This window comes from Urocitellus parryii, chromosome 4 (assembly GCF_045843805.1).
Source record: "Urocitellus parryii isolate mUroPar1 chromosome 4, mUroPar1.hap1, whole genome shotgun sequence".
Lineage (NCBI taxonomy): Eukaryota > Metazoa > Chordata > Mammalia > Rodentia > Sciuridae > Urocitellus > Urocitellus parryii.
In genome coordinates, this window is record NC_135534.1 from 173,381,997 (window position 1) to 173,403,283 (window position 21,287).

The 21,287-nt window shown below is 37.2% G+C and overlaps 1 protein-coding gene across 3 annotated transcripts in view; it reads left to right on the top strand.

The window, feature by feature from the left end:
- Nfx1 (nuclear transcription factor, X-box binding 1) overlaps positions 1–21,287 on the top strand; it is a 67,299-nt gene that overhangs the window by 17,455 nt on the left and 28,557 nt on the right. For all 3 annotated transcript variants that reach the window (XR_013343439.1, XR_013343440.1, XM_077797052.1), the window contains exons 5-11: positions 2,138–2,243; positions 4,956–5,027; positions 7,304–7,443; positions 10,340–10,439; positions 10,523–10,740; positions 13,351–13,448; positions 17,916–17,946. Coding sequence is in view for 1 of the 3 variants with exons in the window: in XM_077797052.1 (XP_077653178.1) it covers positions 2,138–2,243; positions 4,956–5,027; positions 7,304–7,443; positions 10,340–10,439; positions 10,523–10,740; positions 13,351–13,448; positions 17,916–17,946 (765 nt within the window). In the remaining 2 variants the exon portion in view is untranslated. The remainder of the gene's footprint in view (positions 1–2,137; positions 2,244–4,955; positions 5,028–7,303; positions 7,444–10,339; positions 10,440–10,522; positions 10,741–13,350; positions 13,449–17,915; positions 17,947–21,287) is intronic.

Below are 21,287 nucleotides of genomic sequence, written 5' to 3' on the forward strand. Positions count from 1 at the left end.
AACTAAGCAGCTCAGGAGGCTGAGACAGGAGGATCGCAAGTTCAAAGCCAGCCTCAGCAACTTAGTGAGGCTCTAAGTTAGCGAGACCTTGTCTCAAAATTTTTAAAAAGGGCTAGGGATGTGGCTCAGTGTTTAAGTGCCCCTGGGTTTAATCCCTAGAACTAAAAATAGTTTTAAAATAAAAAATAAATTCTCATCCACTTGCTAATCAGAAAGGAAAAGGTAAAAAATTAAAAAGATAAGCAGGAATGAACAGCAATAGGAAAGGGAAGAACATAAAGTTTCATGCTTTTAGAAATGGTGATGTCAGGGAAAGGGGTGGGTCAAGAGAATCAGTAGGGACAATGAATTCAGGTTAGAAATACTGAGTTGGGTGAATGTGCAGAATATCTAGTAAAGAATATCTAATAGGTAGGTAGAAATATGTTCAAAAAAAGATATAAAGACTTAGGATGAAAGTTGCAATTGAGAGGAGTAGGTAAGACCTACTGGAAAAAAAGGATAAGGAATAAGGAAAGAGTATAATACAGAATCCTGGCAGGGAAAAGACAACTATCACTGTGACTCAGGCAGAAGTGGTGGAGGCATCAAAAGATGTTAGGGCCAAACTGGGGCACTATATTGGAACAAGAAAACACAGAGGCTGCAGCTTTCCTGAGGTTTTAGCAGATAGTGAGACAAGAGCAGGAGTAGGAGGAGAGATAGGAGAGAGTCACTGAGGAAGAATTGACAAGACTTGGTGACTAAGTACAATGTAGAAAGAAAAAGAGGAATTAATAATGACTAGTTTTTGAGTGTTACTCTGACATTGATGCTGTCATTGATCGAAATAAGGAACACTGAAGAGGGAGAGCCTTTTTTTTAATTGTTTTTTTTTTTTTTAGTTATATATAACAATAGAATCTATTTTGACATAATTATAAAAGCATAGAATATAATCTTGCTCTAATTCAGACTCCATTACCTCTCCTTTCCCTTCCTGAGGGAGAGGCTTTAGAAAGAAGATCTGAACTCTGGCTGTAGATAAGTCAGTTATATGTGACTGAAATCCCAAGCAGAGGTGTTCAGCAGGTGGCTAGACATGTGAGTCTGAAATTGAAGATTTAAGGCAAGGCAGAAAATGTAGATTTGTGAATCACTTGGACTTTGGATTATTGAATCTCTCAATGTGAATAAAATTTCTAAGAAAGACCATATATAGAGAAAAGGTGAGAGCATGGAGTGGAGCTGCTGCCATTTCATGTCTAAATTACTCAAGTGAGGATGAATTCTTCAAGGACAAAGAGGAGTCATGTAACTTGGATTTTGTTCTTCCCTGCCTCTGTTAAGTCTGAAGAAGATGCTCAGTAAAGATTTGATTATAAAATTATAATCCTTTTTATGCCTATTTTATAGCTTTAGAATAGGTGAGAATTTATGTCCTTTCCATCTTATGGCCTCATCCCCTTTTCCCCAATTCTCTTTCCTTATTTCTTTTATTTTCTATCTATTTATTTTTGTGGCACTGGGTATTGAGCCCAGGGCCTTATGCATGCTAGGCAGGTGCTATACCACTGAGTTACATAACCAGCCCACTAGCCCTCTTTTCCTGTTTCTTTCTAATCCTTACCATAGATTTTCCAGGAGCCCATTTACAGGATGTTTATCTAGTAGATATTTATCTGAGATTAAATGTGCTCATTAATCAAATGAAAATAGCACTTTCATAAGTAAAAATGACTTTATTTCTGCCAGGCGCAGTGGCGCACACCTGCAATCACAACAACCCAGGAGGCTGAGGCAGGAGGATCACAAGTTCAAAGTCAGTATCAGCAGCTTAGTGAGACCATGTCTCAAAATAAAACATACAAAATGACTGGGGATGTTGCTCAGTGGTTAAGCACCCCTGAGTTCAATCCCTGGTACCAAAAAAAACCTTTTTCTCTTTCCTATGTAAGCTGGAATTTAAGACTCAGTGGAGCTTTTGATGAATAACATTACATTTCTTTTTATTGTAGGATGTGAAATAATGAATTTGTTGAACTAATGAAAACCACACTTGAAGTTTCATGCTGTCTAGCTATTCTGTACTATTTCATTAAAGTTGAGAATATGGTTGAAATCTGTAGCATTAACTCTCTGATCTGATATATTTTAGGCAAAGTAAAGAATCCTGAATGGAGCAGAAATGAAATTCCACATAGTTGTGGTGAGGTTTGTAGAAAGAAACAGCCTGGCCAGGACTGCCCACATTCCTGTAACCTGTAAGTTGGAATACTAGACTTCTGGAGATTCCTGGTGTACGTGCCTTGCTATTAGATATAAAGTACACATACCTGGTTAATACGTAATAGATCAGGGGAAGGGTGATATGGTACCATTTACTTAGCACTTACTGTGCACTGGGCATTCTACATAAGGTAATTTGTTCAATTTTTAACATAGCTCAGTGATGTGTAGATATGTGTCATCTCCACTTTACAGATGAGGTTTAGAAAGGCCAAGCCTCTTGCCCAACATCGCAATGTTAAGACATGGTAGAACTATAATTTTCAAAGCCAATGCTCCTTCCACAGCATTGCACCATTTCTAAAAAGACATGAGAATCAGATATTTTATCTCCTAGCAATATATGAATACTTTCTATACAATAAATAGCCAGGGTTAAGATGTACCAAATCAGCCTCTTAAAAAAAAAAAATGGTCATAGAGAAAGAATTGATCAGTTTCAAATAAATTTCTGTGGACTGCTTTGACCCCAGACAAAGATTTAAATCTGCGTTTGAATCAGATATTTACATGACCTCAGACAAAATTATTTCTCTAAGCCTGGATTTCTGCATTTGTAAAATAATAATGATTTGAATAATAGTACTTAACTCAGAGGGTTCTGTGGAAAAAAATAAATAAATAAATGAGCCGGGTGGTAGAGTGCACACCTGTAATCCCAGAGGCTCAGGAGACTGAGGCAGGAGGGTTGCAAGTTCAAAGCCAGCCTCAGCAAAAGTTAAGCACTAAGCAACTCAGTGAGATCCTGTCTCTAAATAAAATACAAAATAGGGCTGGGGATGTAGATTGGTGGTTGAGTGCCCCTGAGTTTAATACCCCGCCCCCAAAAAAGTGATGCAGATCAGATAGTCAACACCATGTCTGAAAGGAAGGATGATCTAAAACACATTGTTTTGTAGCTTTGCAAATTCCACACTTGATTTGGAAATTGTCTTTTTATTACAGTCAGGATCTCAAATATTGATGAAACCCATTCCCCAACAGCACTTTCTTGATCTCAAAGAAAGTTTGAAGTTTCTCTTTTTTATCCTTATCAAGACTTCAAAGCCACAACTGACCCCTTTCTCTATTTGGGATTGCATAGGTCGTAAAATTCCCTCAAACAATTATTCTCAACCCTGGCTACATATTAAAATTACTTAGGGAACATTTAAAAACACAATTAACTGAGTCTCTATCTTCCAGCAATCGAATCAGAACCTATAAGGTTGGGTCCTGAACCTCTGTAGTTTTAAAAGCTCTCCAAGTAATTCCAGTATATAGTTTGTACTGTAAACCCTGCTGTAAAGGTTAAGAAACTTAGTTCAGCTTTTGGCAATATTTGAAATTACCACACCTGACCTGTGGTTTGTCTCATTAAAAGTTGATTAAATTCTTTTGCCTGACAGGGTTGTGACATATCATGTGAAATATTACTTTTGAATAAATTATACTCTTCTTTAAAGACATGCTTAAACTAAAGTTTCCTGTGGGTGCTATCAAAGTGGTCACTTTTGAAAACTAGGTGCTTATTCTTGGATTGTTACCAGTGTTTAAACCTTATTTAAGAGGTACCAGAAAGACTGGAGATGTAGCTCAGTGGTAGAGTGCTTGCCTAACATTTGCAATGCCCTGGGTTCAATCTATAGCACCAAAAAAAAAACAAACCAGAACTGGTGAGTCATGTATAAAACCAAAAATTCCAGCCAGACTACTTTGTAGGCACATCTGGTTTGTTTTGCACAAAATTCTGTTACCCATGCAATTAATTAGACTGGCCTCAGATTGGCTTTTAATTCTCAAAGGATTATACTTTAGCATCACTTAGAATGCCCTATTTCACCAAAAATGTTATAGAAGTTCCCCAAATGTTGTAAGTAGTGGTATTTCTGAACCATTGTATAATTTACCAGGATATTGCTTTGAAAAAGGCAATATTTATTTGAATGTACAAATTCCATTTTGCAATTTTTTCTGTTGGCGTCTATAATGTAGTTCCTATAAAAAGCATTCTATTCAGAGTTCTAATTCTGACCTGTAGTATATCACTAAGCTCAATCTTTTCCATGACCCCTGGTCCCTTCCTTCTCTCCCTTTTTTGTTTACCAGGGTCCACCCCCTTATAGCAATCTTTTTTTTCATTCTTCCCATTGTTTGCCCACTGCCTAGTGATCATTTCAGTAGTTGATGAGAAAATGTCTATGCTTGTCATGGACCTAGTGGAGCTGAGCTCTGTCACTTTGCTCAGATTGTCATTCTACCTGGCACCTGAAAGGCACATTGTGTGTTTGTGTGTGTACATACGTGTGTGTGTGTGTGTGTGTGTGTGAGTAGTAGTAGTAGTAGTACTGGGTATTGAATTCAGAAGCTTGTGCATGTTGGTCAAGTATTCTACTACTGAGGTATTTTTATCCCTACCCACTGCTGTAAAAGGGCCAAGGCCATATTTGAAAATATCATCTTTGACTATCAGACCCAAATAAAACTAGTATTTTGACTTGGGCTTTACTTTTCCAGTTAAATGTTCTAAAATGATAATGCAGTTAATATTATTTTCTACATAAAAGTATGGTTGGTTATCTTTAGGGAAATAACAGACATAGTAGTAGGTTTATTTTTTGCCATGTTCACAATAGGACCCAGTTATATTGCTTTGTTTTGGTTTGGGCACAAAGTATGGTTTGTTCATCGAAGCCTTTGTTTTTCAGTCTCTGTCATCCTGGTCCCTGCCCACCCTGTCCTGCTTTTATGACTAAAACGTGCGAATGTGGACGTACCAGGTAAAGTTAGAATAGCACTGTTTCCACATCTGTGATTTACTTGTGAATTTCTAAAATAAAAGTTAGTAAATATAATTGAATGGTAAGTGTAAAGAAAAAAATCATCTCTTGGTATCCATGGACGATTGATTCTAGGACCCCCGAGGGTAAAAATCCACAAATGCTTAAGTCATTTTTATAAAGTGATGTGGTATTTGCATATAACTTATATACAACCTCCCATGTACTTTAACTCATCTCTGTATTATATTGCCTAAGACAATATAAATGCTGTAGAAATAGTTGGTACACTATATAGTTTAAGAAATAATTACAAGAAAAAAGACCATACATGTTCAGTATAGACACAATTTTTTTTTAATATTTTTTATTTGCTCTTGGTTGAATCTGTGGATATAGAACTCACAAAGGGAGAACAGTAGTACTTTTTTATAAATAGTAATTTCCTGTGATGCTCCTGATCCTGCTTTGAAATCTTATATAAGTAATTAAGAAATTGTATCCACAGTGAGATTGTAAGATTACCTATTCAGGTGAAATGCCAATGGGACAGGGATTTTTATTAACCTTTCTAATGGGTGACAGAACCAGGAATTGAACCCAGGCCTGCTAAGATCAAGGACCATTATTCAGGATTATTGCAAGGATCATTGATAGCTGTGGAGTATCTCTGAGGCCCAGGAAGATGTTAAAATGATTTCTGAACCTTGAAACAAGATGGGATCATTGCAGATTTCAGTGATTTGCATTTGTAGTAGTGTGGCCTAAAAGACATGAGAGAGTTCTGAGTCAGAAGATCAAATCTGGGCTTTACTACTTACTGGCTATTGATTCTGAGAAAGTTGTTTGATCTCACTGAGACTCACTTTTCTCATTATAAAGTAGAAATAAGGGACTCGGGTTGTGGCTCAGTGGTAGAGCGCTCACCTAGCACATGTGAGGTGCTTGGTTCAATCCTCAACACCACATAAAAATAAAAAAATAAAGGTATTGTGTCCAACTACAACATATATATATATATTAGAAATAATAAATAGTTGAAGGATTGAAGTTAACCATGGTGCTAGGCATATGGTAGCATAATAGGCCAGTGGTAGCCATTATACTGAGCACTGCACTTTGATCATTTATGTACATGACAATGACTTTTGTTTTCTTTTTTGGTTTATGTTGTGTTTTATTTAAGTGTAATCAAAATAAATGCATGGAACATGCGCATACACACCCACACATTCAATTTGAATTCAATAATGACTTTTTAAACAAAATATATATATTTGAAATGGGAGGGGTAAAATTAAACTCTTCTTGCAGGAGAATAGACTAAACTATCACCTGGAAAGACACCTGAAGACAATATCTAAAAGCCATTAAGTCTTGCACATGCTAGGCAAGGGCTCTACTAAGCTACATCCCCAATCTGGGTGTTAATTAAAACAAAGTTAGAATTGGCTTATCCACCCTAAATCAAAATCTTTTCTATCATGTTTATATTTATATAAATATTATATCAGAATGAAATTCCAGGGTGCTGGGCCCCATGAAAATGCCATTGTGCTTTAATTCTCAATACATCACAGATATCTGAGTACATTAGTATTTTGTTTTCTTTGTACCCTATCTGTACAGTATTAGGGGAGCCCCAAACAGAGCTAGGATTAGAATTTTAATCTTCTTCCCTCTCATCCTAGAGCTCTTTCTACTCCTGCATGCTCCGTCATGGAACTCAGATAAAATTACATAGAATGAGTTCTTAGGAATAACCTTTAATTCCTCACTGATTAGAAAATAGATGAGAGAGAAAAGAAGCCTGGATAATAAGAAAGAAAAAGTGAAGAAGAAGAAGGTAATAAAAGAAATAAGAACTGGAGGAAGGAGATATATAGAAAAGCCAAACACAGTGACACATATTTGTAATTCCATCCCAGCTACTCAAGAGGCTAAAGCAATATTAAAGGAATATTACAAGTTTGAGACCAGCCTAGGCACTTAATGAGACTTGTCTCAGAATAAATTAAAAGGGCTGATGTTGTAGCTCAGTGGTAGAGCACTTGCCTAGCTTGTGCAAGGTCCTGGGTCAGTCCCTAGTACTACAAAAAAGAAATGAAAAAAGGGGGGAGGGAGGGAGGAAGGGAGAAAAAAGAACTGGGGCGACAGGGTCAATAAACAGGTTTAGTAGGTTTTGGGGGAGAGGTTTGGGTTTCAGTGTTAGTTTAACTGTATAGCAGGAACCTTTAGACTGATGTTGTCTTTGTTATCTACTACTGTCTTTCCAGGCACACAGTTCGCTGTGGTCAGGCTGTCTCAGTCCACTGTTCTAACCCATGTGAGAATATTTTGAATTGTGGGCAGCACCATTGTGCTGAGCTGTGCCATGGGGGTCAATGCCAGCCTTGCCGGATCATATTGAACCAGGGTAAGTGGTATGCACATCAGCTAGCAAAGCTTGTGATTTTTTTTCTGGAATTATATGGCATGTGAATTATATTGCAGTAAAACTGTGTTATAAAAAAACAATGTGCAAGGAGGGTCAAGGGGAAGCAGAGAAAAACCGAATCCATAATGAAGTTATCTATTTGCACTTTCAAGAATGTTTAAAATAAAAGACTAGTGATCAAATGTTGGCAAGTGTAGGTAACTAGAGTTTTCATGTATTGCTGGCAGATGTATAAAATGAGAAAACCACTTTGGACAATTTATTATAAAATTAAACCTGTAACCAGCCATCTCTTTTTGCTGTTTTCATAACTAAGTCACAAAAAGACTTGTATGGGATTATGGGAGTTGGGGGACAAGGGGGTGTTGTTTTTTGCAGTACTAGGGATTGAATCCAGGGTCTTCCCCATGCTAGGCTCCCTCCCCCCTTCTTTCATTTCTTTTTTGTACTACTAAGCTACATCCCCAGCTGCATAATATGTTTTTAATAAGAACCCCAAACTAGAAACAACAGCCAAATGTCCATTTATGGAAGAAGGAATGGATAAATTATGGTATTTTCTTTTTTTTTTTTTTTTGTTGTTGTTGTTGTTGTTGTTGTTGCTGCTGCCTAGGCTAGCCTTGAACTCTCAGGCTCAAGCAACCCTACCTCAGCTTCCCCAGTAGCTAGGACTACTGATGCAAACCATAGTGCCCAGCTAAGGCCTTTTTAGTCTTGATGCAGTTTGGGCTTTTACTCAGGTCTTTTTTTGTACAAATTTGTATCCTAGTTGAAGTCTTAAACCCAGTTGAAGACTTTTTGTCTGCATTAAATAAGGAAATATTTTGGTCACACGTAAAGCTTATCTTCTGTAGTGCTAATTCTTTTCAGATACCCTTCATTCAGCCTTATTTAGAGATGTGTTAAGCATTCCTTCTGGATGTTCATTCATGTGTTTTGAAAATGCTGAACAGATTACAACTGGCAACAGAGTTCTTCCTCAGGACTGTTTTTGGCTCCCTAACACAACTGGTGACAACTTGTGCCCAAGTATAACAAAGCTTTTTAGTATTTTACTCAGGTTATTTTCTGATTGTCTAGGAGGAGCTCCATTTTATTTTTATTGTCAGTTTTCTGACCCTTAACTTTTTTTAAGAGAGAGAGAGAGAATTTTAATATTTATTTTTTAGTTTTCGGCGGACACAACATCTTTGTTTTGTATGTGGTGCTGAGGATCGAACCCTGGCCGCACGCATGCCAGGCGAGCGCCCTACTGCTTGAGCCACGTGCCCAGCCCCTGAATCTTAAACTCTTTATTTACAGTTGTTTGTTCATTACCTCTGAAAAAAGCTTCTGTTCCGTTGGAGCCTAAACTTAGCAAAGGAAACACTGCTCTCAGATACTCCTATTTGCCTAGGGTTTATTTACTAATTCATTGATTCCACAAATATTGTTTCCTACATCTATATTAAATTTTTGGGGGGTGAATGAATGAATTTTAGAATGGGATTAAGTTGCACATTACTTAATTCAAAATGAAATGTATATTTTATCTAGATTATGTCTTCAGTGGCTTTCCTTTTCCCAGGTCTCAGTAGAAGTTTTTAGTTTTGTTTAGTATACAATTTTATTTTAGAAATGTTATTTCTAATGTTTTATTAGAAGCATTCTATTTTATTTCTTATTTCATATATATCAAAAATAAAGGACTGGGTATGTAACTCAGTGGTAGAGTATACCTGGATTCAATTCATGGTACCATTGGGAGACAAAAGACTTGATGTTTTTATAATGTTACATTTATTCTGATAGATTTTGTGTACAGTTGGTATCTAAATTACCGTTGGAAGAAGGAAAATATCATTAGATCTGCAGAATTTCAGTTTAGTTTCTACTATTCTGATCACCATTTATTATGAAGGATATACTTGCATAGGTTAATTTATAAGATAAATTTTCACTATAAAATAAAAGCATAAAGGGGCAGGAAAATTATGTATGTAAATTGGTACATATTTATGTATCAGAAACATTTCTGCAAAGAGTATCAAATAGCTCAGTAATAGAACACTGGCCTAGCATATGTGAAAGACCCTAGGTTGGATCCCTAAAAAGTCTTGAATTCTTTGAAATTTTTCACTCAGTGTATTCAAATTTAACAGAGAAATATATGGATTATTAAGGATCTAATACTATCATGATAATTTTTTCTTTTTTTTTTCTTTTTTATTTTTTTTTTTAAAGAGAGAGAGAGAGAGGAGAGAAAGAATTTTAATATTTATTTTTTTTTTTTAGTTTTCGGCGGACACAACATCTTTGTTGGTATGTGGTGCTGAGGATCGAACCCAGGCCGCACACATGCCAGGCGAGCGCGCTACCGCTTGAGCCACATCCCCAGCCCCATGATAATTTTTTCTTAAAAAAAAATTGAAGTATCAGGGACCTTTTTTTTCAAGCATTTTATGTAAAACCCAGAATATAAAGTATCATATCTATACTATTTGTGTTGAGATGAGGAAGAGTATCAACCCCTTTACCACTACTATTAGCTAAGCTCATCTATCTCCTATGACAGTACCCCATGGAGCTTCACAGTCTGGCTTTAGGGGCCAGATAATCTTTAAATTTGAGAGTTGCTTCACTCTGATGATGTTATTAGGGTGTGCTACAGAGGCACTATGAGACTGACAGAGCCTAACGAAGCCTTTTTTAAACTTATTCCTGTATAAAGCTATTAGGTGGGACTTTGAGCTCCTGTACAAAGCACATTAATTTCTGTATCAGGCCTGATCAGCACTTATGAAAAGTGTTTTTTTGTTTTCTTGTAGATTATTTGAAATATTTTAAGAGCATCTATAGGTTATTAATCTGTTGTTTTTGAAATTGTGTCCTCAAGTATGCTACTGTGGCAGCACCTCCAGAGATGTGTTATGTGGAACAGACATAGGAAAGTCTGATGGATTTGGGGACTTTGGCTGTTTAAAGATATGTGGCAAGTAAGGTTTTACATTTTCTTCTATTAGAATAAAACTGAATTTTATGCAACAATTATGTGATAATCTGTTCTTTTTCTTAACAGGGACTTGAAATGTGGGAGCCATACGTGTTCTCAAGTGTGCCATCCTCAACCCTGCCAGCCTTGCCCACGGCTCCCCCATCTGGTGCGCTGTTGCCCTTGTGGCCAAACCCCTCTCAGCCAATTGCTAGAACTCGGAAGTAGCGGACGGAAAACGTGCATGGACCCTGTTCCTTCATGTGGAAAAGTGTGTGGCAAGCCTCTGCCTTGTGGTTCCTCAGGTAACTAATTTATATAAAGTTGGCTTTAAAAATATTTGTGTCATCTGGGTACAGTCAAATACAACTCTGATCCCAGCAACTTGGAAGACTGAGGCAGGAGGATCAAGAGTTTGAAGCGAGCCTGGGAAATTCAGCAAAACCCTGTCACAAAAAATAAAAAGTATTGAGCATATAGCTCACTGGTAGAGTGCCCCTGGGTTCAGTCTCCAGTACCAAAAATAAAACATTTTTATTATGTGGCAGCAATGACATTTTAGCAAAGTAGTATTTAAAACCAGTTATCAGTGTTCTTTTAAATATTATTTTCAAATTTGTATAGGTACTCTGTCTTTACACTTACATTTGTCCAAGTGATCTCTCCAATTCAGGTATTTTTATTATCAATTCTGGACAACTGATGAGATACTGATATGTACAATAAAATTTCAGCCTCTTAGACCATTCATAGAATGTTACTTTCTATAATAGTTACCCATGTAACTAAGGGTAAATTAAAATTATAACAATGTAATGTTCAGTTTGTAATATATATAGATACATATAACAATAGCATAAAAAGGGAGAAGAAGAATGAAGCTTTTTAGGAGTAGAGCATCTGTATCTCACTGGAATTAAATCCAAAATAGATTCTGATGAGGTGATTATGATAAGATTTAGAGCAACCATTAAGAAAATAGCTCAAGCCAGGCAGAGTGGTGCACACCTGTATCTCAGCAACTCAAGAGGCTGAGGGAAGAGGGTTGCAAGATTGAGGCCAGCTTCAGCAACTTAGCAAGACCCTGTCTCAAAATAAAAAAAATAATATATTGGACAAATTAGTCCTAATTTTATTATCTCTAATTTCTATATATTAAAGAGGTCACTAGTGTAAAAAGTAAATAAATAAAAAGAGCTGGCAATATAGCTCAGTGGTAAAGTGCCAATGGGCTTTAACACACACACACACACACACACACACACACACACACTGGCTGCCCAAAAAAATATGCAGTGAGGCTGACCGTTAAAGGATGGAGATAGTACATTATGTAAACAGTAACCATAAGAAAGAGACTAAGGGGATATAATTTAGTGGTAGAACATTTGCTTAACATGCCTAAGGCCCTAGGTTCAACCCTTAGTACCAATAAAAAAAGAAAAGAAAGAAATAAGGTTGGAGGGTACAGCTCATAGTTAGAGTACTTGCTTAGCATATTTGAGGCCCTGAGTTTAATCCCCAGCACTACAAAAAAAAGAGACTCTGGGTGATCTCCAAGAGGTCCTTGAAAGAAGATTTGTTCAAAATCTTGTTTAGTTCAGTTAATGCAGGCCACTTATTGCCAGATGTTCACAGTATTTGAATCAGTGAGATTATGGATTATGGCTTCTGAGTTATCTCTGATTCATTCCCCAGATAACTTCTAGAGTGTTTCATTCATCCATGGCTACACTTTCAAGGGGATCTGAGTCTAATCTGCAGACTTGGGGTTTAAGGGCTTAACAAGAGTCAGAACTTTTTTCCTTTCATGAAGTACTAGGGATGGAACCTAGGGGTGCTATACCACTTAACTAGATCACCAAGCCTTTTTATGTTTTTTAAGTTTATTTTCTTTTCCCAGCCCTTTCTATTTTGATTTTGAGACAGTGTCTCACTAAATTGTTGAGACTGTTGAGACTAGCCCCCAACTTGTGGTCCTCCTGCCTCAACCTCTGAGTGCTTGAGATTACAGGTGAGGACCCCCAAGCCCAGCTGAAAAATCTATTTGCTAGTGTGGTGGCGCACACCTGTAATCCCAGCGGCTCAGGAGACAAGCTGGAGGATCACGAGTTCAAAGCCAGTCTCAGAGTGAGGCCCTAAGCAACTCAGCAAGACCCTGTTTCTTTTTTTTTTTTTTTTTTTAAAGAGAGAGCGAGAGAGGAGAGAGAGAGAGAATTTTTATTATTTATTCTTTAGTTCTTGGCAGACACAACATCTTTGTTGGTATGTGGTGCTGAGGATCGAACCCGGGCCGCACGCATGCCAGGCGAGCGCGCTACCGCTTGAGCCACATCCCCAGCCCGAGACCCTGTTTCTAAATAAAATATTTAAAAAGAACTGAGGGTTCTTTTTAAATATTTTATTTAGAAATAGGGTTTCTGGGGTTGTGGCTCAGTGGTACAGAGATCGCCTAACACATGCTAGGTGCTGGGTTCGATCCTCAGCACCACACAAAATAAATAAGTAAAATTAAGATATTGTGTCCAACCAGAACTAAAAAAAAAAAGTATTAAAAAGGGGGTGGGGGACACTGGGGATGTGGCCTGATGGTTAAACACCTCTGGGTTCAATCCCTGGTACACCTCTCCCCCCCAAAAAAAAAAAAGTTTAAAAAAATTATTCTTTGACAGGTAAAGCAGCATGCATGTCAGAATATATTCCAGTGACTTATGATAGACCCTGTCCTCCTCTGTAAAGACCTAACCTACCAGATGATGGGAAAATAAGGGAAGAAGCATTGACTACATCCTTACCTGGACTCTGAATGTGGAATTGCAGGAATAGAGATGGAAGACCAGTATCATTACTGTATTTGGGAGTATGAAAATGAGTAGATGCAATTTTCATTCCAGCTCTTTTTATTTTTATTAAAGATTTCATTCATACCTGTGAAAAGCTGTGCCATGAAGGAGACTGTGGCCCATGCTCTCGCACATCAGTTATTTCCTGCCGATGCTCTTTCAGAACAAAGGTAAATCCTAAACAATGCTAGAGTTGTTGTTGTTGTTGTTGTTGTTTGATTTATTTTGTTTATTCTAATTAGCTATATATGACAGCAGAATGCAATTCAATTTTTCATGTCTTTGGTTGAACACTGGGGATGTGGCCTGATGGTTAAAAAAAGTTGTTGTTATCAGTGCCTTTTAACATGGTGATTATGGGCTGGGGTTGTGGATCAGTGGCTGAGCACTTGCCTACACATATGAGGCACTGGGTTCGATCCTCAGCACCACATAAAAAAAATAAATAAACAAAATAAAGATATTGTGTCCATGTATAACTAAAAAAGTATGTATATATTAAAATGGTGATTATGGGGGCTGGGGCTGTAGCTCAGCAGCAGAGCACTTGCCTCGTATGCGTGAGGCACTAGGTTCAATCCTCAGTACCACATAAAAATAAATATATTGTGTCCACCTAAAACAAAAAATATATATTTTTTAAAAAAGCAAATAAAATATAAAGGTATTGTGTCCATCTACAACTACAAAAAAAATTAAAAACAAAAAAATTGTGATTATGGGAGGAGAGGAACCAAAATAACCTTGGTTTTATTAGTTTCATACTACATACGAATCTTTAAATCCAGCCAATGTATACTGATACATACTATGACTAGGATAGGTGTGAGGGGATTGCAGAACTCAAGGTTTAGAGGCACATAGCTGTACTAGGTATAATTATGAAAAGAGGAACAATAGCACTGTCTCAAGGAGTTAGCCAACTAAGCCAGAAGTGGTGGCTCACACCTGTGATCCCAGCAGCTCTGGAAGCCGAGGCAGGAGGATTATAAGTTCAAAGCCAGTCTCAGCAACTGAGCAAGGCACTAAGCAACTCAGTGAGACCCTGTCTATAAATAAAATACAAAAAAACGGCTGGGATTTGGCTTAGTGGTTAAATGCCTCTGAGTTCAATCCCTGGTACCAAAAAAAAAAAAAAGGAATTAACAACCAACTAAGAAGTTAGAGGAGCCAGATACTGTGGTGCACACCTATAATTGCACTCACTTGGGAGACTGGGGCAGGAGGATTGCAAGTTTGAGGCTAGCCTCAATAATTTAGCAATACTCTGTCTTATAGTAAAATTAAAAGGGGGTTTAGAGGGTGGAGGAGTAACTCATTGGTAAAGTGCCCTTGGCTTCAGACCTTTGTACCAAAAAAAGTTAGAGGGGACATAGTCCACAAGACTGTCCTCACTTCTAACCCACTTCAAGAATTTAGACATCTGCTAAAGTAGAACATTGACCACTCATTCCTGATATCAATTTCTGATACAACTGCAAGTTTACTGATCCATAAGACCTCCTTCAAGGCTTTTAATTTGTTAGGATGACTCACTGAACTCACTGAAAACTACTATATTCATGGTTGTGGTTTTATTACAAGGAGAGGGTACAGATTAAAATCAGCCAAAGGTAGAAACCTGTAGAGTCCAGTCCAAGAAAGTACCATATGTGGAGCTTCTTTTCCTTCTTCCCTTGGAGTCAGAACAGTGTTACTTTCTCAGCATCAATGTATGGAATATTGCCAACAAGGGAAGATCACCCAAGCCTATGTGTTTAAGAGTTTTTATTGGGTCTCGTGGGTGACTACCTACATGGCAAGTCTTAGTCTCCAATCTCTCCAGAAGTGACCCAAAGCTCCCAAACTATTCAGTGTGGCCAGCCTACTCCTAAATCATATTATGAGACTCTCCAGTGACCTAAGGCCATAGGAAAATAATGACACCTGTTGAACATGGCATTCCATTAGGCTTAGAGATACCTCTCTTTGGGTAAGGGTAATTCTTCACTGTACCACCCTTGTATAAATTTCTACTTTCTTTCCAGGGTTGTTATAATTTGACTTTGTCTTATAAAAGGAGCATCTTAACATTTTGGAGTTAGACTCTAGTGCCCCTTTCTATGTCTGAAGAAGGAATCTTTCCTGTGGAAGACTTTTGGTGAAATACACTAAGTGATGATATGTCCTGCTGTTTGATCTACTAGTCATTTCAGGGCATATTAGCAACTGTGCCAGTAGATCACAAGCTGGGGTGGAGACAATATTCTGAATAATTGGTTCTGTTTGTTAATATAGCCAAGGTCTGGATAACAACTGATTTGCAAATGAGTCTGAGGATATAGTCCACAAATTGGAAGCTACAGTTTAGTGTAGGTAATCTTTAGAATAAAAGGGGAGAAAAAAGATAAAAGTAGTATATATTAGTATGACAAAAAAGCATGTGTGCCCTTTTTTTTTTCCTGAAAGAATTCACAGTATAAATTGAGAAGTATAGGTACTTTGAATGTCAATTGTAGGACCACTTTTGACTTTGTTAATACCAGATTAAAATCTGTCCAAATTGGGGGTGTGGTAGAACTACTCAGTGGTAGAACGTGTGCTTTATTACACATGAGGCTCTGGGTTCGGTTCCAAACACACTCACACACAAAAAGGCTGTGAGATGCTGTAATTTAGTAATCATCAATTTAGTCATGCCCAGAGGTGCTCTTTGTAAACAAGGATTATAAGCAGAGTTGAGACATGTAAGCTAGAAATAGCTGCTGTTAATTTGCTTCTCTCTCTCCAACAAACCTACCCTTTGCTCTCTTGCTTCTCATTCACTCTCTAATGTCATGCCATCTACAGCAGTGAGTATGTTCTTGGAAAGATTTGTGTAAATTGAATTTTTGCAAATACGTCTTTTCTGTAATTCCTGAAGAAACTCACCATCAATATAATTCTGTTGAATCATTAAGGACAAGTTAACCTTAAAAAACTGATAATCATTATGAAACATCTTTTGGAATGGGATGGGCTTTTCCACAGAATTGAGTTTTCCAGATAAATAAAGCTTATTTTTTTTAAAGTTTCAAAATTGTTTTATTTTTATCATTTTGACAGGGAGTCTTTGAGAAACATATGCTGTATCCTAGTACGATTACTACTTCTTTTTTTTTTAATATTTTGTTTTGGTTGTAATTGGACACAATACCTTTTTAAAATTTTCATGTGGGGCTGGAGGTGTGGCTCAAGCGGTAGCGCGCTGGGCTGGCATGCGTGTGGCCCCGGGTTCGATCCTCAGCACCACATACAAAACAAAGATATTGTGCCCGCCGATGACTAAAAAAGAATATTAAAAACAAAAAAATTCTCTGTCTCTCTCTCTCTCCCTCTCTCACTCTCTTTAAAAAAAAAAAAAAAATAATTATGTGGTGCTGAGGATTGAACCCACTGCCCCGAATGTGCTAGGCGAGCTCTCTACCGCTGAGTCATAACCCCAGCCCCTATCCTAGTACTTCCTAATAAAGAATGTTCTATTTAAGTTTTTACTGGTACTTCATTTGCATGGATTTAGGGAGCTCTGCCTTCCCCTGTGTCTTGAGGTCCTACTTCAGCATATAATTGCGGGAGCATTTACTTAAGTAGTTTCATGAGTTACTGTTGTTTTATATCTCTAGAGGGCATATGGGGAGCTTTTCATATAGTTGATTCCAGCCAGCCCTTTTTTTTTAATCTTAAATGTTTATTTTCTAACCAAGAACCTTCAATTTCTTAGACCTCTTCACATCTGTTAACAATTCTAATAGCTGCCTTTTTAAATCAGTCATTATTGTTAAGAAGGAACGTTTTTATTATTTTGCTTGTATCTTGAGTACATGACCATCTATAAGTTACATCAAAACCAAATTCCAATGTAGCTGCTGGGCAACCAGCCAGGCTCATTTTACCCCAAGTAAAATGCTCCCTATACAGCTTCACCATATGTTATATCCAGAATCATGTCTCTGCAAATTACATATGATAAGTCTTTGGAGCCACTCAGATATAATTAAAACCACAGTAATAAAACTTTAAAGACCAAAGATGTACCATTTTCTACTTTGCTACAGTTCAGTAACATTGCGAGGAGTGCTCTTGAGGGTCTAGAGCTGTTTGCCCCTACTATAAATGACACCAAACTGTAACCTATTTTCAGTTCTATGTCTGCTCTTTGTATCTGCACCCTTGTCAGATGACAACTCCTCTTTGCTTTGCATACCTTTAGCAGCCCCCTTTTCATTCAGACTTTATAATTCCTAACCTGCTGTGAGTTTGGAGACCAGGGCACAATTATTAGAATTGTATTTGTATGAAAAGTTATTAAACAGGAGGTCCTGTTGTAAGTAAAGCAAGTTAATTTGTTGGCTATTGTGGTATACAACTGTTGTCTCCTCTACTTAAGAGGCTGAGTGAGGCAAGAGGCTTGTAAGTTCTAAAGATGAAGCCCCATGCTTGTGTGAGTCCCTGGGTTCAGTCCCCCATGGGGCAGGGGAAAGTGCACATTAATGTAATTTGGCAAGTTCCACACTAGTGAAGTTGATAATAAATAAATGACTGTTATATTTGGCATTACACTAAAGAGTGTTGTTTACTTACTCCTAAAGTAGTTATTGTTTCTTTTTCTCTTCCTATAGGAGCTTCCATGTACCAGTCTCAAAAGTGAAGGTATGACTGGGAAGGGTCATGAAAGAATTTACTGGGATGAAGACAATGCTTTGCATCTTAATAGGAGACTGAGTTATGTATTTGTCAAAATTCAGCAAAGATACACTTAAGATTAGTACATTAAATTGTATAACTTTTACCCTAAAAGGAAAAGAAATCACGAATAGCAGTTAATGAATTGCTAAAAATTTAGGCTAAGTATACTCATGTCTACAGCATACTTTGAAATGTTTTTTTTTTTTTCCAAATATTTATTTTTTAGTTGTAGTTGAACACAATACCTTTATTTTTGTTTATTTATTTTTATGTGGTGCTGAGGATTGAACTCAAGGCCTGGCGCTTGCTAGGCGAGCGCTATACCGCTAAGCTACAACCCAAGCCCCTGAAATGTTTTTAAAAATATTTGGTTAGATGGGTAAAAGAATGGATATGAAAAAAGTAAATATGCTTATGATAAAATCCAGTTGGTAGATATGTGGATGTTCACTGTAAAATTGTTTCAGCTTTTTTAAAAATATTTTAGTTGTGGATGGATATGATATCTTTATTTATATGGTGCTGAGAATTGAACCCAGTGCCTCATATATGCTAGGCAAGCACTCTACCACCGAGCCACAACCCCAGCCCTATTTCAGCTTTTTTATATGTTTGAAATTTTCATACCAAAATGTTTGGAGGGGCAAATAATACCTAATACTTGTTTTGTTTTATGTTTGACGCATAAACAGTCTTTACTGGGCTCAGACAGGAAGTCCATGGGTCTTGAAAAGACCTCTTTGTACATATGGTTTTCTTTTTGTTGTTTCGTCTTAAAAGGTTTTTTTGCCCTTATAATTTTTTAAACACTGACTATATAGTTGATCTCTTAAGGCTTGATAAGACTTGGTACCTGGAGCAGGGACACAGCCTTCAACCTTTTTTACCTTGAGTTTTAGATACTTTGAGATAGTTTTGCTAAACTGCTTAGGGCCTTAGTCTGATATTCCCACTCAATTCTGGTTCTACCCTATCTCAGTAGCCATCACATAGTGTCGCCACCTTAAGAGCTTTTTGGAAAAGTGATAAAAGATAGCATGGGCAAAAATAAAAGTTTTTATTCTACTCAGGGAGAAAGCAGTATTGGTTAGGAAGGTTCTGCATGCAAATAACAGAAAATCCAAGGAAAAATGACTTCCACAGTAAGAGAATTTACTATCTTATATAACAGCAATCTGGAAGCAGAACATTCCAGAATTTCAGGATTCCAGTTCAACTTTTTTGTGATTTTCATGACTTTTCCTGGATATCAGTTAGCTACTGCAACTCCACACTTTGGGTTCTTGCCCAACAGCATCTAAAAGAAAGAAGGGGAGACTTTTTATGTTATTTCTTTTTAAGAACAAGGAAAACAATCCTGAAAAGTCTTCAATACACTTTATATCACACATTCCTACTTAAACCTACCACTAGGAAAGGGGATAGAATTACCAGGATGGTCTACACTTTTCAACATCCTCCCTTGGAATGGAGGAAAGCAAAATCTGAACAAAATTAAGGTTCTGTTAGCCTGAGGAAGAGACAAGTGGCCTCAAAACCAGATTCAAAATTTTGGTTATTAAAAACATAATTTGAGGAGCTGGGGTTCAGTGGTTGCTTAGTTGCCTGGCATGTGTGAGGCACTGGGTTCGATTCTCAGCACTGTATATAAATAAATAAAATACAGATCTGTAAACAACTAAAAACATGTTAGGGGTGGGGGGCACATAATTTGAGCTGGGCACAGTGGCATATGCCTGTAATCCCAGCAGCTGGGGAGGCTGAGGCTGAAGGATCACAAGTTCAACACCAGCTTCAGCAACTTATCAAGGCCCTAAGCAGTTTAGCAAAACTCTATCTCAAAGTAAGAAATAAAAAGGCTGGCAATGTGGCTTAATGGTTAAGTGTCCTGGGTTCTATCACTGGTACAAAACAAAACATAATTTGAAATGTTCTAGTTTTCTATTAGTAGGTAAGGTTTCTGTCAATAATGGTAATGTTCTATGCATTTCCAGTAATACTAGAAGAAGGGTTTTTTAATGTTATCTGTGAATTTAAAAAACATAATTTGAAAAACATAAAATAAATGTGTGTGTGTGTGTGTGTGTGTGTGTGTGTGTGTGTGTGCGCTCGTGCACGCACCTGGGATTGGACCCAGGGGTGCTTAACCACAGAGCCCCATTTCTAGCCCTTTTTATATTTTATTTTGAGATGGTCTCTTGGTACATTACCGAGGATCTCGAACTTGCAATCCTCCTGCCTCAGCTTTCCAAGTTTCTGAGATTATAGGCATGTGCCACCATGCCTGGCTAAAATTAATATACTTTAAGGCTTAAAATATACATATATATATATATATATATATATATATATATTAAAAAGTGAAAATATATCCTCATCCTATTTTTTTCCCTCCTAATTTCACTCCTCTGATAAAACCACTATCAGTAACTTGTGGGGTATAGTTTCAAACAGCTTTCTGTATTTATAAAGAAATACAGGGACTGGAGATGTGGCTCAAGCGGTAGCACGCTTGCCTGGCATGCATGCAGCCCAGGTTCGATCCTCAGCACCACATACAAACAAAGATGTTGTGTCCGCCGAAAACTAAAAAATGACTAAATATTAAAATTCTCTCTCTCTCTGTTTTTAAAGAAAAAGAAAAATAGAAAGAAATATAAACCTACTACCATAGTTTTGTTTTTTCCCCTAAATTTAGGTTCATACTAAACATATTGTTTGCAAGTTGATATTTTCCCTCAATTATCTGTTAAACACATTTTTTCATGTCTGTGTATAGCTTTCCCTTGAAAATTATTTCATATTATACATCATCATGGCCCTTTGGGTGGTCATTGAAGAGGTTGTCTCCAGTTTTCCCCATTACTAATAATGCAGTAGCTATCCTATCCAACTTTTTAATTTTTTATGATGAATTTCAGTTACATGTGAAAATAGACCAGGATAAAGAACCCCCATACACCTATCACCTTTCTTCAGTTGTCAACATTTTGCTTCTCTTGTTTTATCCTTCCTTCTGTCCCTATTTTTAGTTTTTGAGGAAGCACTTTAAAAGCAAATCTCAAACCTAATTTCACCCATGAATACATAAGCAATCACTATCCTTTTTGTGTGTGTGTATTTTTAATTTTGAGATTAAGGAAGGTCTCACTAGGATCTTGCTAAATTGCTGAGGCTAGCCTCGAACTTGGCAATTCTTCTGCTCCAGCCTCCTGTGTTTTTTTGTTTGTTTGTTTGTTTGTTTGTTTTTTTGCTGGGATTATAGGCATGTGCCACCTTGCCTGGCTCGCTTAGCATGTTTTCAT